This window comes from Misgurnus anguillicaudatus, chromosome 6 (assembly GCF_027580225.2).
Source record: "Misgurnus anguillicaudatus chromosome 6, ASM2758022v2, whole genome shotgun sequence".
In the NCBI taxonomy this organism is placed as follows: Eukaryota; Metazoa; Chordata; class Actinopteri; order Cypriniformes; family Cobitidae; genus Misgurnus; species Misgurnus anguillicaudatus.
This window is the reverse complement of record NC_073342.2, coordinates 4183062-4200785: the sequence shown is the minus strand read 5'-3', so window position 1 is coordinate 4200785 and position 17724 is coordinate 4183062. Positions and strand designations below refer to the sequence as shown.

At 38.3% G+C, this 17724-nt stretch overlaps 1 protein-coding gene across 2 annotated transcripts; it reads left to right on the top strand.

The window, feature by feature from the left end:
• The first annotated feature begins 1215 nt into the window (after positions 1 to 1215).
• On the top strand, positions 1216 to 17666 carry chst6 (carbohydrate sulfotransferase 6). Of its 2 annotated transcripts, none has more exons than XM_055191669.2 (2): positions 1216 to 1352; positions 13133 to 17666. In XM_055191669.2, the coding sequence occupies exon 2, from the start codon at positions 13154 to 13156 to the stop codon at positions 14342 to 14344; it is 1191 nt and encodes a 396-aa protein (XP_055047644.2). In that variant the 5' UTR covers positions 1216 to 1352; positions 13133 to 13153; the 3' UTR covers positions 14345 to 17666. The 2 variants fall into 2 exon arrangements, with proteins under 2 accessions (XP_055047644.2, XP_055047645.2); XM_055191670.2 differs by lacking the exon at positions 1216 to 1352 and adding an exon at positions 1422 to 1578.
• The last annotated feature ends 58 nt before the right edge of the window (positions 17667 to 17724 follow it).

Genomic DNA, 17724 nt, shown 5'->3' with positions numbered 1-17724 from the left:
ATCAAGCAAATTGTCAATGTTTTGGAAAAATTGAAAGTGACGCTACTTGAAATGTGACCTCTGCATTTTACCCTAACTGTACGTTCACACCGCCCCAGACATGAGCTTCCAAAGTTACCGGAAGTCATACATTTACAATGGAAGCTGGCTTCTCTCAGCGACAAGGAGCGTCAAATCCATCGGCATCGCGTTTTAAGCGACCAGAGAGTCAATCAGTAAGTTGAAAGAAGCTCAACTTTATGGTAATGAGATATGACGCAGTTCAACGGCAAAACGCCAGCAACCAATCGGAATATAGACAAAATGATGATTTTTACATCATTGAAAGAAGGAAGTGCAACACTGAAATCTGTATTTCTCCTGTCTCAGCAGAAACTGAGGAAATGATGCACGACCATTCAAAAACATAACTGGGGTTCTAACTATACAAAGATTAATGCAAATGGGTGAAGTGTCCCTTTAAATTTTGAATACAATGAAATATAAACTTTAAAGTTTGGATTAATTGTAATTTTTGAGTTGTTTTACTTAAATGTTTTTAGGTAATCGGTAAATGTTCAGTATTCTTAACTTGTCAGGTTTTATAGCGATTAAGTAAAGTCAAGGTGCAGTTTATAGTCTATACAGGTTAGATTTTGTATACCAGTAAAGCTAATACAAAATAAATTCAATATTATTTATCATTTTGAGCATGCCATTGCATGAGATCCTTACAGTACAAAAACAGTTGTGGAATGTTTGCATTGAAGTTGATGGCATTTATTTTAATATACACACTGTATACGGGCAGGAAAACTGTGATTTTCTGAGCCTTTTGGTCAAGATGTCATGGTCAGGATTTATAAATTTTGTTAATAGATAGCTACAAGGCGGCCTCATTCAATGCATTCTACTTTCCAGCAGTGACATCAGGCACAGGAAGTTTGGCACAATGGACAGGATGCAGATGCAATGTTTTTCTATTATTTTTGTCTTTTTTTGACACTGTGTGCCACATGTAGCCCTCTCTGATGCTTTTAAACAGTATTGAAAAAGCTCCCATCTATCTAAGCCTCATATATAAAATAAGCATTAAAAGTCCTATACAAGTAGTTTAAATGAAAACTGCCTAACTAACATTTCTGACCCATTTATCTATATATATATGCAAAATATTTCAGGTATCTATTTTACCTACACAAGGTCAGAATGTTCATGTGAACTTTCTTCGGAATCGGTTAGCTCCGCCCACATTGCTGCCAATCACCGTTAATGGCCAGTGGCCACGTCTCCAAGGGTTTCTTAACATCCAGCCAGGAGCAAGTTTACTGCAGACAACATCAAACCCTCAAAACAAACGGGACTGATCCGAGGTAAGAGAAATTTTAGGAACACCCCTTTTATAATATGCAGACATATTTTAGGTGATAACTCTTTTAAGGATGTGTTTTGTTAGGCGTGTGACCGCGGAGAAGTTTGCTCTAACGTTAACTTAGTTTATTAAAAGTCTGTCGCGAATAAACCCCGAAACGCTTCAAATGTTACGCCTTCATCTTTCTGGATATTAAACGAAGCTCCACTTGTCTCGTTTAATTATAGGTACGTATTTCAAATTGGTTTATCGTCTATGGTTAACCATTTAAATGTGTTTGTTTGTTTTTATTCAGCGTAACGTTATTCAGGCTGATATTAAAACATAGTGATCTACCTATACTGTAACTTTACTACAATAACATTAGGCTATGAGATGATGCCAGAATCGTAGCATACAAAAATGCGATTGTTCATCATTGTCTATCTATGTAACTGTTAGTCTGTTCTTTTGAGATTTTGAGACACGGTTTACTCAGCTTTTTAGTAAATGGACTTTTATTGCATTTATTTTTTAGCTAACTTACGTTTATTATTTGTAAAGGTACATAGCCTATAGTAACACACATAGAGGTAAATCCGATCATGTTACTCATTTTTCACAGCACATTCCCCACCTGTTCAACAGTTACAGGTGTCCCACACTCTTAAAGACACAGTTCACTTCAATAAAATTACACGAGCTCCTCTTTTCCATACGGTGGATGGACCCATACTTGTATTCATACTGTTTGTTAAAGCTCTCAAATTTATTCACAACACACAACGTTATGTGTTCAATTCAAAACAAATAATTAAGTTAAACAAAGGCGGATGTCAAAACTGTGCCAGTACACACAAAAACATTTAAGTAAATAATTCCTGAAGATCGAGATAATGAGAAAAGGAAGATCTTCAGCCTTTGTTTTGCAATGAAACATACTTGCAGTAATTGTTCATTCTGAATTGAGTTGTGAATACACTTTGAGAGCTATAACAAACAATTAAAGTCACAATAAAACAGTAGTAGCAATTGTATTATTTTCCCCTTTGTGACGTATATCTGAGTAAAATGGCTTCTAAAATGTAAAAGGTAGGGAATTTGTCCATCGTGAATTGATTGGATTGTTTGAAGTTGGGTCATGTTGCTATTTGCTAATCGCTGTGATCTTTCTTTATGGACCCCACCCACCTGCCATCATACCTTGTGACTGAACGTAAAGGGATATCGTTTCGCGGAGGGAAGGAGATTGTGTTTTTGATTATAAATTATGAGGGCACATGAAAAAAAAATGAATAAAAATAAAGTTTCTACTAGGGATACACGATATATTGGCCGACATATCGTTATCGGCCGATAACTGCTTATTTTTAATATCATCGGTTATCGTCTGATAGCAAAATTAGGCCGATAAATGAAAGCCGATAAATTATGGATCATTTTGGTTTGTTGAACTACTTCACTTGCTCATTGCTGGCCATGTGAAGTTTTGATTGGTGCTTTCTGTGACATAGCACGAAGATGACACGTGTTGCGGGCTTAAGAAGAGTATGCTAGTATAGATGTTGACTTGGCTACGGCAGTTCATTGGAACAAATGCGTGAAATAGAGCCGCCATCTTGAAACAGGGGAGCCATGCATCAGCGTCATTGTAGGCAATGGTGTAACGGAAATAAAATCGCCATAAATCGTCATGAATGCGGTTTTCTTTTGGTTCGTTCCAACAGTCAGACATGTATTAAGCATTGAGTCCAGAAAAAAATTTAAGTTTTGAAAATCTACTTTTGCTAACTATAATGCAAAGTTCTAGTAAGCCCTAACATCCATACGCAGCACAAAAGTCCGGCATCGTCCATGAATACAGTACAGGTGGAGATGGCAGTGTTACCTAGCTACTTTTATGACAAGACCCCTGTTCCAAGATGGCGGCAGTTTTGACGCATGCTTAGAACCCCAAGGCGACCTCTAGTGTACATATCTATGGTCATGTCATACCAGCGCGAAAACGGCTGCATCGCTGCTTTTGCCTTTCTTCTTTTTTGCATAACTCCGCTCCTGGGGCATCATGGGATGGTGAAGTGTCCATCGTATGCACGCTTAGGTCATCCAGGTACTTTCAGCATACTGTTTTTGGAATACTACGTATTCGGACATACTACTCGCCTCGCCTACTGCTTTTGGCCTACTATATAGTATGGAAGTAGGCAGTTTCGGACGACGTATGGGTCTCCCGGGTTCGTTCTGCAAAAACACATTCATTTTTAATGACCAGAGACCCGAGCCCCCTAATATTCTAACCGGTCCGTGTCCAAGGCACATGTGAAACTTTAAGACCTGAACCCGCTCTGGTCGGACCTCGGGTTTTCGGACCTCTACTACACAGAAAATAATGAGCACTTAAGCAGTAAAGCATTGCACAATACCCACCGACATGACTTGAGTTAGATGCCTGAGTTTTTAGGGACCCAATCAGAAGCTCGCCCTGATCATCTTCTTATCACCACAACAACTGCTTTATTCATTTATCCTGCATTTGTGAATGTCCTGTAAATTACACGAATCAGTGCTGCCGTGGTAGAGTAGTCATATCAAAAGAAATCGAAATCGAACACAGCCATCGGTGCATATCCACAAATGAGTAGTATACTTTAAAGCTATTCGGATGCGTGCGCTTTCGAGACGGACGTGGAAAGAAAGTATACACAGGCCTTAAAGCTTGGGGCGGGTGGGCTTCCATTTTGACATGTCTGAAGTAGAATTACATAACTCTAACCCCCCCCCAAGTGGAAGTCATGTGACTGAAACGATCTATAGTGATGCGTTCTGGGAATACCCGTCAAATGGCGTGCATGAACATTTTCAGAAAAAAATTCGTTAAATGTCATTTTGTTCCAGTAAATTATTATTCTATAACATCTTGTCTATCATTTTTATCTAGGCAAAATTCACTTGTTTAGTGCAGAAAAATAGCCATTTATTGAGACAAGCCAAAAACACTGCGTCTCTCCGCCTGGAGTGCACAGGTGCAATTCAGTCGCCCATAGCTATCAAAATAAACCTCCATAAAATGTGGAATGAAGGTGTGTAATGCACACCTCCCACCTGTCCTGTGTAGAATATGGCATGCAAAGTTTTTTTTTTATATACAAAGGTATCATGAGATCACAGAGTACATGAGAACAGTTTCTGCCTGTGGCCTTATGTCTGTTCTTATGCAATGTCACCATTGAGAGACATTTTAAGCATCGCGAATGATATACAATTATTTGACTTTCGAATTATTATTTGAAATATGTGACACTAAAATCTTCTTTTGGCAGGGCAAACAAAAACCTGAACCACTGGCCTGACGGGGCCAGTATAAAAAAAATCTTTGCGTTAACCCTGTAAAGCATCAGATGATAGAGATGTTACAAAGGAGGAGGAGTCTTGATAAAGGTACCCAAGTCATGCTTTTATCTTACCGGGGCGACCAGAGATTAAAGTATGAGGGTTAGACGTGATAATAGCATGACTAGGGTATCTAATTTATTGTAAATGTAAGATGCAAAGTAAAATAGCTGTACCATCTAAACATACAAGGGGTGATCTAATGAAGGTTGAAATAAACAACGTAAAACTTCACTAAAAGTAACATACAATAAAAGTAAATAGTTGCGTTTCAGATAATTTAATAAGATAATAATGTTTAAATGTTTGTGAGTATTGTGGTTCCTTGGGGTAAAAGTTACCAATTTGTGTATTTAAAGGGTTCATAGGGTGACAATTTGACTTTTTTCATGTTTAAGTGCAACAATTGGGTCCCCAGTGCTTCTATCAACCTAGAAAATTAACTCAACTTAATTTGAGTAAGCCATTTTCTGCAAGCATGTGAAAAATTAGGTCGTTCAGATTTCGCCTGTTTTGTGAGGTAGGTAGCAAGGCGAATTACAATAATACCACCGCTTTTATCTTCACTATCCAACCACAGCACTGCCATTTAGTGCAGAGAGAAAGAGGGAGAAAAGAAGGACTTGACAGCACAATTGAGTTTCAATTACAACAAACCACCATCATTGTGATCAGTGTTTGCATTTCATCTGGTCATTTGCATTTTAAATGTCACACCCAGAAACGGCACACTTTTGCTCAGGCCTACAAATTTGCAATTTTACATGCTATAATAAATTATCAATATGGTTTTTTGAGCTAAAACTTCACATACACACTTTGGGGACAGCAAAGATTTATTTTACATCTTAAAAATATCTCATAATATGACCCCTTTAACAACATAAGTAAAGTGACTTACTTGTAATATTTCATTGTGTTTTTTTTCTATTTTTATTACTTTTTTATCTCAAAATTCCATTCCTGTTAATCATTGCGATCAGCTGGCTACAGATTTGATTTGATTTGATTAATAAAGGGCTTGAACCATAGATAAGAGGTTTGTCTTTGTGATGGTAAAGAGATCTTGAAAGTGAATCTGTTGGCTTAGCAGAGAAGTGTTTGGCATGGGCGTGTGTGTATTATTATGACATTTACTTAACCAGGAGTGAACTAAGATTAAAATCTCTTTTTCAGGAGTGTCCTGGCCAAGATATGAAGCCCACATTATTCAAACACACATATAACAATAAAACAATACTACACACAATAAACTAGCATTAAAAATACAATCTCAGAAGCATTTGCAAATTGCAGATTGTGATAAAACTGTGCACGCAGTGAGTAGTTACCTGCTGCTAATTTTTGCTCAAGTATACCACAGAGATAAGATGGTAAGAGACCCAAAATCGCTTTGTATATCATTAAGTAGCAGCGCATTTCCTTCGTTCAGCAAGAGAAGACCAAGAAACTCTGTTATATAATGCACAATGATGTGTAGAAAATGTACAATTCGTAATAAATCTTAAGGCGCCATGATATACAGCATCCAGGGAGGCAAGAATATAAGCATGCTGATACGCTACATTCCCATAATCGAGAATTGGCAAGAAAGTCGCAGACAAAAGCTCAAGCGCAAAACAATTTCAAAACACAATTCATAAATGCAGTACAATTCACATTCACGAAATCAGATTTGTAAATTCAAAATGCAGTTCATAAACACTCAAGCAAAATGGTTATCTAGTTTTGGAACCGAACTCTTCAAATAATTCCTTAAATGCTCACACATAAAAACACATCTCACCTAAATGCATTTAAAATGTTTTCACAAATATGTATCATGTTTTTGAAATAATTAATTATCATTACACATTTATGAATGGATGAATAGTTGAATCTGCAATGTATGGAAACTTTCCATGGGAACTTAATCTGGGGAATTTTGGGAATATTCCATATTGAAAAATTAACAGGAATTAATTGAAATTTATCAGAATTTATGGGAATTATTTGGAAATTTAGGAAAATTAATATAAACTATAATATAAAGCATATACAAACTTAAATAAACATTGAGGTTGGTCATAAGCAGATATGCTTTTACTGATTTAATTGTAAGTAGAATTTTTATTGATTCTTTCATTGAGTAACAGTAACACACAAGCATAATAAACATTATTATAGTTAGTAATAGTGCTAGCTTACATTACATATCTGATTTAATAGTTAGCTAGTTACTGTATAAACACATTTTGGTATTTGCGAGTTAAATGCAGCAAGTGTGGCTTCTGTGGTAGTAAAGGCCTTGAAAAATGGAGGGGAATCCCCCCCTTGGATATATTTTTATTTCTCACTAACCTAAAGGATTATTAGGAACACCTGTTCAATTTCTTATTAATGCAATTATCTAATCAACCAATCACATGGCAGTTGCTTCAATGCATTTAGGGATGTGGTCCTGGTCAAGACAATGTTGCCTGGTCTGAATCTGAATCAGAATTTGGCTAACGGAATGATAACATGGATCCATCATGCCTTGTTACCACTTTGCTGGCTGGCTGTGGTGGTTTAATGGTGTGTGGGATGTTTTCTTGGCACATTTTAGGCCCCTTAGTGCCAATTGGGCAGGGTTTAAATGCCACAGCCTACCTGAGCATTGTTTCTGACCATGTCCATTCCTTTATGACCACCATGTACCCATCATCTGATGTCTACTTCCAGCATGATAATGCACCATGTCACAAAGCTCGAATCATTTCAAATTGGTTTCTTGGACATGAAAATGAGTTCACTGTACTAAAATGGCCCCCACAGTCCCCAGATCTCAACCCAATAGAGCATCTTTGGGATGTTGTGGAACGGGAGCTTCGTGCCCTGGATGTGCATCCCACAAATCTCCATCAACTGCAAGATGCTATCCTATCAATATGGGCCAACATTTGTAAAGAATGCTTTCAGCATCTTGTTGAATCAATGCCACGTAGAATTAAGGCAGTTATGAAGGCTAAAGGGGTCAAACACAGTATTAGTATGGTGCTCCTAATAATCCTTTAGGTAAGTGTACATTGACCACATATATCGATTTGAAAATGCAGATTCAACGATCCATACATAAATGTGTGATGATAATTAATTCAAAAACATGATATATACATATTTGTGAAAAGATTTTAAATGATTTTGTGTGTGTGTATCTTTGTTTGTTTGCCATATATTTGCCAAATTCTTTGCATCACTGCTAAATTGCTGCCAGTAAGATGTTTTATTATACAGTGAAACTTATGTTTTACATGATCCAACAAGGTGTTATCAGTGCCAAAGTTACTTGGAAGATTTTGTATTTTTTTTTTTTGCATATTTCACTTTTAAGGTACAAAATAATGAAAAAATAACACTTAATTTTTGTGGTTTGAAGAAATATTAAAAGGACACAGGAATGTGTATTGTTTTCTATAGTATCTATAATAAATGTAAACATATTAGATCAAACTTTAATGCAGTTTATATAACAGTCTTTGGCTTTACCCTGAATAGAAAATTATTGAAGTAGTAACTCATTGAAGTCAGCCTGTGTAGGTCACTCACTGCCATCTGGTGGCTGTAGTTATAGTAGTATGTATTGTATTGGTGTGTGTGCTCCTTTGACTTTGTTTGTTTGGCATATATTTGCCAAATTCTTCGCATCACAGATAAATTGCTGCCAGTAAGATGTTTTGTTGTATAGTACATCTTATATTTTGCATAATCCAGCTCTGGTGTTATCAGCTCTGAAGTTAGACTGGGGTAAGAAGAACAAAGATTGCGGTGGTGTGCAGTGTTGTCAGCAGGTTGTATGTTTCTATCATAAGTATAAAGTCAAGCCTTACTCATTTGTGTGGATGCAGAGACTGAGGCTATGTTTACACTGTAGGCGAAAGTGGCCCAAATCGGACTTTCCCCCCAAATGTGACCCATATCTGATGTTCTTAAGATAGTCAGAATGGCACAAATCCACTTTCATATGTGGTCCTAAATCGGATACATATCTGATGTATTGCAGTGTGATTTCAATCTGAATGGCCATTACGCATTTAATCTGATATACGAGCATCATCCAGGCATGGATTAACACAATGTAGTGCCCTAGACCAGGGGTCTCCAACCTTTTTGTGAGCAAGGGCTATCACAATATATAAAACTATCTGGAGGGCTACTTTTGATAGTCTACTCAAAACATTTTTATTTTATTTGCTGATATGTTTGATTATTGTTTAAAATGTTAACATATATAGAAGAAGCCTAGCTAATATAAAAAATATGAATAGAATATGCTTTGGCGGGCACTTCACAGACTCTGTGCGGGCAACCATGTTGAAGACCACTGCCCTAGGGTGACCACATTAGAAGTGCCCCCCAAATATTTTAAACATCTTGTCGTTCAGTGCTCCAGACATTCTTTTTTGTTACTATGAGCACTGAAGTCCTTGAACATTTTAGGAGCACAATCAAGAAATTTAGGGGCACACCTTAAATTAGACTCAATTAACAACAAAAGGTACAACATATCTGCAAAATATAGATGACTTTTAAATTAGCCGATTTTAGGTATACAATCAGGTTGTAACTGATTTGTAGCTGGTAACATACATTTATTTTATTAACTTTATATTATTATATATATATATATATATATTTAAAGGGGCCGTGAATTGGTCGATTTTATTGCTTTATGACGTTGATTGATGTCTACTTATGCATTTCGCGTTGTTTTTACATTCAAAAACATCAAAAGCAATAAGTAATACGCTATTTTGTAACATGGATTAGTGGCTGTCTTGAGAAATGGTTCGTTTGAAGGGGCGGGCCGCATTGAAGACCTGAACGTAAACACCCACTGCTATGATTGGACAGCTTCATTCCCCGTCATTACATGTAGGGAAATGTTTTTAAAACATTAATGTGATAAAAATAGCAGCCGAACACAAATATGTTTGAGACACAAAAGATTCTGGGTGCTAAACATGATACACATAAATGACAATACGTATATTAAAGTAGAAACAAAACTCGACGTGACTAAATTACCGTATAAAACACAGTAAGCGTGCATCCGAATCTAAACTGCGGCTAATAAATCCTTATCAATAACTTTGTATATTTCTATTGTGCTTGTGAGGTCGCTTTTACATTGACGTAATGTTAAATACCACAGTTATATGATAAAAAATAAGCTTTGTTGAGTGTTTGACCTTTCAAACGGAACTTGCCTAAATTACCGTATACAACACAGTAAACGGGCATCAGAATCTAAACTGCGGTTGATAAATCCTTCCTTATAACTAACTTTGTATATTTCTACCTTTAAATTACAGTCGTATTGTTAAGTGTTGTACCTTTATTAATCGTTTAATGTTTTTAGTAAATTAAAACAGTCAACAAACGTATTTAGACACGGATGTTACAACAGGACACATTAAGCAATCTCTTTTAACAAAGCAATAGTGAAACGCAGTAACTTAAATAAAGTAAAATGTCTTACTGTGTATTATACTGCTGTGTCATTGTTGTCAGTTCCAATATACGTGGTGCTTCTGACTGAGTCTCTCTGCAAATCCAGCATCGACTTCTTTACAAATGAATCCATGTCCACAACGTTAACAAACGCTCCCCACACGAGCTGGAACTTCTTCAAAAGCAAACTTTATCCAAGCATATTGCTAATGTTAAGTTCCAAGCCTCCGAATTGAAGTATTTAGCTTCTGTGTTGTTCCCACGCGGTTGTGAAAATGCGTTTCCATGGTATCATAACAGATCACCGCGTCAAAATAAAAGTCTCTCAGAAAAAATGTATTTAAAAAGTCATTTTGGTTAAATTTGTCAATCTTTAAAGACATGTTTACTTACTGAGACACACGTGTCACGCGAAGCTGTGGGCGGGGCTACAAAAGTAGACTTGTCCTTTTGGTTATGGGGAGGTGTTTCAATTCTACTTTGACGTCATAGATTTCCGAATTTTAGACTGGAGTTTTTAGCTGGCTTGGTGCCAAAGACGGTTATATTTCAGTAGCACGGACGTTTTCAGTTCTGAAACTTGCAGGATGTTCATTTAAGTATGATGACCTCTTATATAACAAATTATAAAGTTAAAATTTAGTTTTTGATTCACCGCTCCTTTAAGCAGTGTTATCCAGTTAGCATATTATGATGAGATGAGTGGCATGGCTATACATGCTTTTATCTCATACGTTTCTCGTCTTCTATCCAGTTTTCCTGACCTGGGCACCTGATGTCTAATGCTGTGTTCACACCAGTCACGGTAGAGTGTGAGTGATTTAAATGTTAAATCAATGTAAAGACGTGTTGACGCGCATCTGGAGGTCTCGCGGCGCAATTGAGGCATTTAGCGCGGCGCGGTATAGAGCGGATTGATCTAATGGCGCGAATAGAGCAGATTGAGGGTTGTCGTGGCGAAGTTAAAATTTTTAACTTTGGCTAAAAAACATGCCGCATTAACCAATCAGGAGCTTGTAGTGACGTGATTACAGGAGGCGAGCGGAGTCGCAGAAGCCCCTCCCATGACGCGAATTACTGTGTGAATGCCTCAATGACTAGAATTTCACGCGCGAATGAAGCGAGTAAACTCAAAGTGTTCAAGCGACAAACTAGACACGGTAGACGTGAATTTGACACCTCAAATGCGGCTGGTGTGAACCCACGCTAAGACCTTTATTCTCAAATTCATATATAATGTTTTTGTGTATATGTAAACTAGAAGTCCTCCTGCTCTCTTTACATATCTGCAATGTCTCATGCCGCTTTTCCATTGCATAGTACCCCACGGTTTGGTTTAGCTTGGGTCGGGTCAGCTTTCTTTTGGGAGCTTTTTCATTAGTTTCCGATACTTTTTTTGTACCACTTCGGTTGGGGTTCCAAGCGACCCAAGCTGATACCAAACGTGATGCGAAAACACTGTAGATCACTGATTGGTCTGAGAGAATCGTCACTACCAGCATCATCGCTATAATGTAAAAGATTAGCTTTACCTTAGTGCTAGCTTGCACTGCCTCGAGCGAACATATCCTCATCTGTGCTCTGCTATAAGTTCCCAAACTCCCTTTTAGCGATGAAAAACATCCACAGGTTGAGAATCAGTGACACCATAACAATTTATTCAGACTTGCAGTTTGTGGCGGCACATTCGCGACGAGCACGTCAGCATTTTATATGCTCAAATGCAACTTAAATGAGGCTCGTCGGCTGATGCCACGGGTGTTTGAACAGAAACTGTCATGTGATACAGAGGTAGTGATAAACGCGATGTGCAAATATCTATTTGTTGTGGCCAATTTTAATTTTGTGGCGGACTGAGAAATAAATTAATGTATGGGAATGTACAACGACACTCTCACATGTATGATGTCACAGCAGTAGGCAGCGCAAATATAACGACACGCCTATAATCTCTCCCACTCAAGTGTTACTAAACTCGATGGAAAAGCTAACCACGCCAAAGTGAGGTGAGCTGACCCGACCCAAACTAAACTAAACTGTGGGGTACTATGCAATGGAAAAGCACCATAACTGACCCGTGCTGCCTTGCGGTTCTGAGTGAGATGTGAGGTGTTGACTAAACCCATTGGAGCGCATGGGGACAAAATGATTGACATGTCCTGCAAATGAGTGATAAAAAACTGGTTGCATATTTCGTTATTTTTTTCCCGCACACGTCTCAAAAGCTCAATCCATTTAGTCACAGTCTGGAGCCCTTGGTGCCCCCCATTGCCTGCTGCCTCAGGGCACTTGCCCAATCCCGACTATGGAGAATCCGCCCCTGGCATCATCCGTGTTTCTTTTCTGAAATCACGTATTTCTGTGCATGCAGGTCACTATATTCCTGCAAAAAAATCAGAACTGAGCATTAAGACCTGCAATGTGAACTAAGCCTGAGTAACTGCTTAAGACAATCCATCAAATGCATTAAAATGTCTGTCGGTGTGACATGCTTTTTTCAGATTGTATTGAAATGACGTCCGGTTTTACGTCAAACAAAAGCCCACACATTACAGAAAATCCACGGATCAAGTGTTCAGGATATGTCCCCGGATTATTTGATTTTGGTTCATTCACACTGTCAGTGTTTGCCTGGAATCTGTGTTGGCTTTCACACACATCCCATTAATATCCTGTAAAGACACGTGACATGTAATGTAATCATGTAACAGTAGTGCAAGTGGGATTCCTGACCTTATATAAAAGGAATTTACATGTACACACCAGGATCATTGAAATAAACTTGTGTAAAGTAGATCATCTTGGTATTCCAAAAAGGTGGACACATGACAAAAATACTGCTAACCAACACTTATAATGACCTTAAAATAATGTTTGTCACTCTGTCAACTATCGAAATTTGTAAATGATCATATTTTATTGTTTTTTTATCTATGTCAGGTGAAAAATCTTCACAGTACGATGCGCTGCAGAATGCAAAAGCCGCCTATGATGGGCTTTCTGCTGATTCAGGCCGTTGCAATGGTTCTTCTCGTTGGTTGGTACAACCGTCCACCATCCCTAAACACAAGCCAATCTGAGGGCAGGGTGCACGTTCTCCTGTTGTCATCTTGGAGATCTGGTTCCTCTTTCCTGGGCCAGGCATTCAGTCAGCATCCAGACGTCTTCTATTTAATGGAGCCAGGATGGCACGTCTGGACGTCTATAAAGAAAGCCGGTGCACGTGGCTTGCGGATGGCAGTGCGTGATGTCTTGCGCAGCATCTTCCATTGCGACATGTCTGTAATGGATTCTTACATGCCTCAGGAGCGAAACGTCTCGAACCTCTTCATGTGGAGCCACAGTCGCGCGCTCTGCTCGCCCCCGGCGTGTCCTTTTACACCTCGCGGCGAAATGAGCAACGAACCAGAATGCAAGAAGCACTGCGACACGCGTGGATTGAAATTAGCAGAGACGGCGTGTCGGACATACAGCCACGTGGTGTTAAAAGAGGTGCGCTTCAACGAGTTGGAGTCTCTTTATCCGCTTCTGCGGGACCCCGAACTTGACCTGCGGATCATCCATCTGGTTCGCGACCCGCGAGCTGTGTTTCGATCGAGGGAGCAGTCGTCCAAAGCCCTGGCAAGTGATACGGCCATAGTACTAGAGCAGGCCAACATCTCAGAACAAGACCAGCAGTACAACGTCATGCAAGAGGTTTGCCGAAGTCACGTGCAAATTTATGAGACGGCCATGTTCAAGCCGCCAGATTTCTTGCGGGGTCGCTACAAAATGATACGTTATGAAGATCTGGTGCGTGACACGCTGACGGAGATCGAGTCCGTTTACCAGTTCGTCGGACTCCAGGAGACCGAAATGTTGGAGGAATGGATCTACCGCATCACTCACGGTAAAGGTAAAGGAACAAAAACGGATGCCTTTAAAATCACTTCGCGAAACGCGGAGGATGTCTCCTTGGCTTGGCGGACCACCTTAGAGTTTGAGAAAGTTCAGCGCATCCAAGAGGTGTGCAAAAGAGCCATGTCCATGCTCGGATATATCGCCGTGGATAGTGAGAAAGAGCAAAAACTGCTGGATTTGGACCTGTTGAAGCCACGGGAACACTACCAGTTCGGTTGGCTGCCCTCTAAAACCACAACCACTAATGTATAGAGCTGCACAAGTGATTGAAATGAAATGTTTGGAGTTTGTGTTCATCAGTTTGGTTCTTACGCTTCAGTGTGAAAACCGACCTTAGAGTTGGGATACATCGGTTAAAACGGACAATAGACATGAAGCCACTTGAAGTTTTTTATTTGTTTTATTTTGGAGGAAATTATAGTGAAGTTAATAACTTTTTAATGTGTTTTTGTTTACAAAGTCATTTTGCTGTTATTGTGTTTGTTTGTCAAAAAATCTTTAGATTTCTCTTTTGGTTTCATGATAAACACATCTGAAGTGCATTTCCCATCCTACAACAAATGTCACTCCAACTGTATTTACCACAAACTGCGACAGCATTAAGATGAATGTTAGCATCCTTATGTCTACACTACTGTCAAAAATTCTGAATCACTTAAAAAGTTCTCACCATCTTTAAGACCCATTTGATCTGATGGTGTTTGCCTTTGTTTAAAATAAGTTTGAAAGACAACAATATGGCTCGGACTGAATGATGAAAAAGCATCAGATTAAAACTTTTTCACTTAAATACAATGCATTTTAGCAAATTGTAGGTCAAGGCTAACACATTTGTGTTATTCCATAATTTTAATGAGATGAGATACTAATAATAAAAGTCAGTGGCAGCCGGTGACTTTTTCAAGGGTGCATGACGCAAATGATGCGTGTGCACCAGGCAAGTATTTTGACATGACGCATGATGCACATAGCTTCACATGACGCACCAAACACATATTTTGACATGACAAGCCACACACACACAACGCAAGGAACAAAAATTTTTGACATGACGCATGATGCACATTGCTTCATATGACGCACAACGCAACAAAAACACATTTTGACATGACGCATATCGCAACAAACACACATTTTGACATGACGTGCCACACACACACACACACGACGCAACGAAAACACATTTTGACATGACATGCCACACATACACACACACGTGACACACTGAAAGCATTTTTTATATGCTGAGCCACACATGACGAACGACACACCGAATGCATATTTTGACGTGACGTGCCACACACACACACGACGCAACGAAAACACATTTTGACACGACATACCACACACACACACACACACACACACACACACAATGCAACGAAAACACATTTTGACATGACGCAAGATGCACATAGCTTCCCATGACGAACCAAACACATATTTTGACATGACGAGCCACACACAACGCACTGAAAGCATTTGTTATATGCTGAGCCACACATGACGAACGACACATCAAAACACACATTTTGACATGACGTGCCACACACACACACACGACGCAAGGAATACACATTTTGACATGACGTAACACACACAACGCAACTAAAACACATTTTGACATGACATGCCACACACACACTCGCGATGCAAGGCACACACATTTTGACATGATATACCACACACACACGACGCAACAAACACACATTTTGACACGACATACCACACACACAACACAACAAAAACACATTTTGACATGACGCATGATGCACATAGCTTCACTTGACGCACCAAACACATATTTTGACATGACGAGCCACACACAACGCACTGAAAGCATTTGTTATATGCTGAGCCACACATGACGAACGACACATCGAACACACATTTTGACATGATGTGCCACACACACACACACGACGCAAGGAACACACAGTTTGATATGACGTGCTACACACACAACGCAAGGCACACACATTTTGACATGATGTGCCACACACACACGAGGCAAGGAACACACATTTTGAGTAAATGAATGAGTATGTGCAATTTCCCCAAATGATTACAACTAAATGAGTTCCAACTTTGCAAAAACTTTTAACTTGACTCATCCAGTCAGATGTTTAAAAGTGTAAAACCCTCTTCAGTAGGTGTATCATTGTAGGTCTATTGGACTTTAATCCATATGATTTTTGTCAGTGAAGCAAAGCAAGAATTTGCATTTAATTCAGCAGACACATAAAACAAACTTGAAGCAGAAAGAAAGATGAAGCAAACACCTGGCAAAGCATCGCTAGGGACAAAACACATCATTTGGTGATGATTTCAGGTTCCAGACCATTTACTGCAAAAGAAAAGTGTTAAAATAAGCTTTTAAACAATTACTTTTAGTTCTTTTTTGGGTGGTTCACGTTGAAAGTCTGCACTTGGGTGTTTCATTTCCACTGTTGTGTTTTCACATGCCAAAATTCTGAGAAAGAATGGAGATGTGTTAAACTTATAGTAGTTATAGTCTTATAGTTACTTCTTTTCAGAATGTACAGTATATGGAGACTTACTTTAACACTCCAGCTAGGCCCCAAATTCAAGACAAACCTAAACATTATAACATGCAGTGACATTGTAAACATTTTACCCTTCTTTATTCTAGTATAAACAATGCACAGGCAGATGCACTAAACTTGAGAGAGAAGGAGTGAAAGAGAGAGAATGAGTGTGTAGAAATACTAGAATCAACTGTATTTGTTTTATATGTCTGAAAATCTTTTCTACGGTACACATCTGCATCAGAATTTAGTCTTTAGGTATAGGCTATCTTCATGTTAAATTTTGTATGTTTGTTGAATAGAGTAAAAACTTATCCAATATCTAATCTGTGAATTAAAACCTCTTTTGTGTTCATAGCATGCATACAAAAACTACTGTGATTTTTGATTTTATGTTTTATTATTAGACAATAAAATGAACCACCACATGAAAAATACAACAGCCCCAAATAGTATTTAAATGCTTAAGCAAGAAACCAGACAGTTCATTTTTCAGTAAAAACATTTTACCAGGCAATTTTAATTCAATGGAATGTATACATTTGATCATGATGGGATTTAACCCCCATAAGCCCCTATTTTCCTGTATACATTAGAGATCCCTGGGGGTAAAAATGACCCCAGAAATTAAAAGGGTGATTATTACAAAAATATACACATTTTTAATTATACAAATAATATATCATTTTTTGTTTACTTCCCATCTATACAATAATGCTGTGTTTTGGGAGATATGAAGTACTTTTGTACCTGTTTACCACTCAATTCCTCAACTACACCATTAGCTCTCCTGAAAAATATCACATTTGTATGAAAAATTCACATAAATTATGATATAAATTTGATTTAAACTGTTTTTAGATATTATATAAATCATTTTGACCAGCAGATGCCCATAGAGACACATTCATTTCACTGTGTGTGGCCAACTGCTCAACATCAATACTTTAGTGAAACATTTTGTGAATTTATGTTTTTATAAACATTAGAAAGGACATTAAAAATAAATATTATTTCAAATAGAATTTTTGTAGTTTTTGATGCCTTTTGAAATGTCACAAAATGCCACAGAAATTTGACTAA

Bases quoted from the DNA above. Each gene is read 5' to 3' on its own strand.
- chst6 (XM_055191669.2), top strand. From the start codon at position 13,154: ATGCGCTGCAGAATGCAAAAGCCGCCTATGATGGGCTTTCTGCTGATT.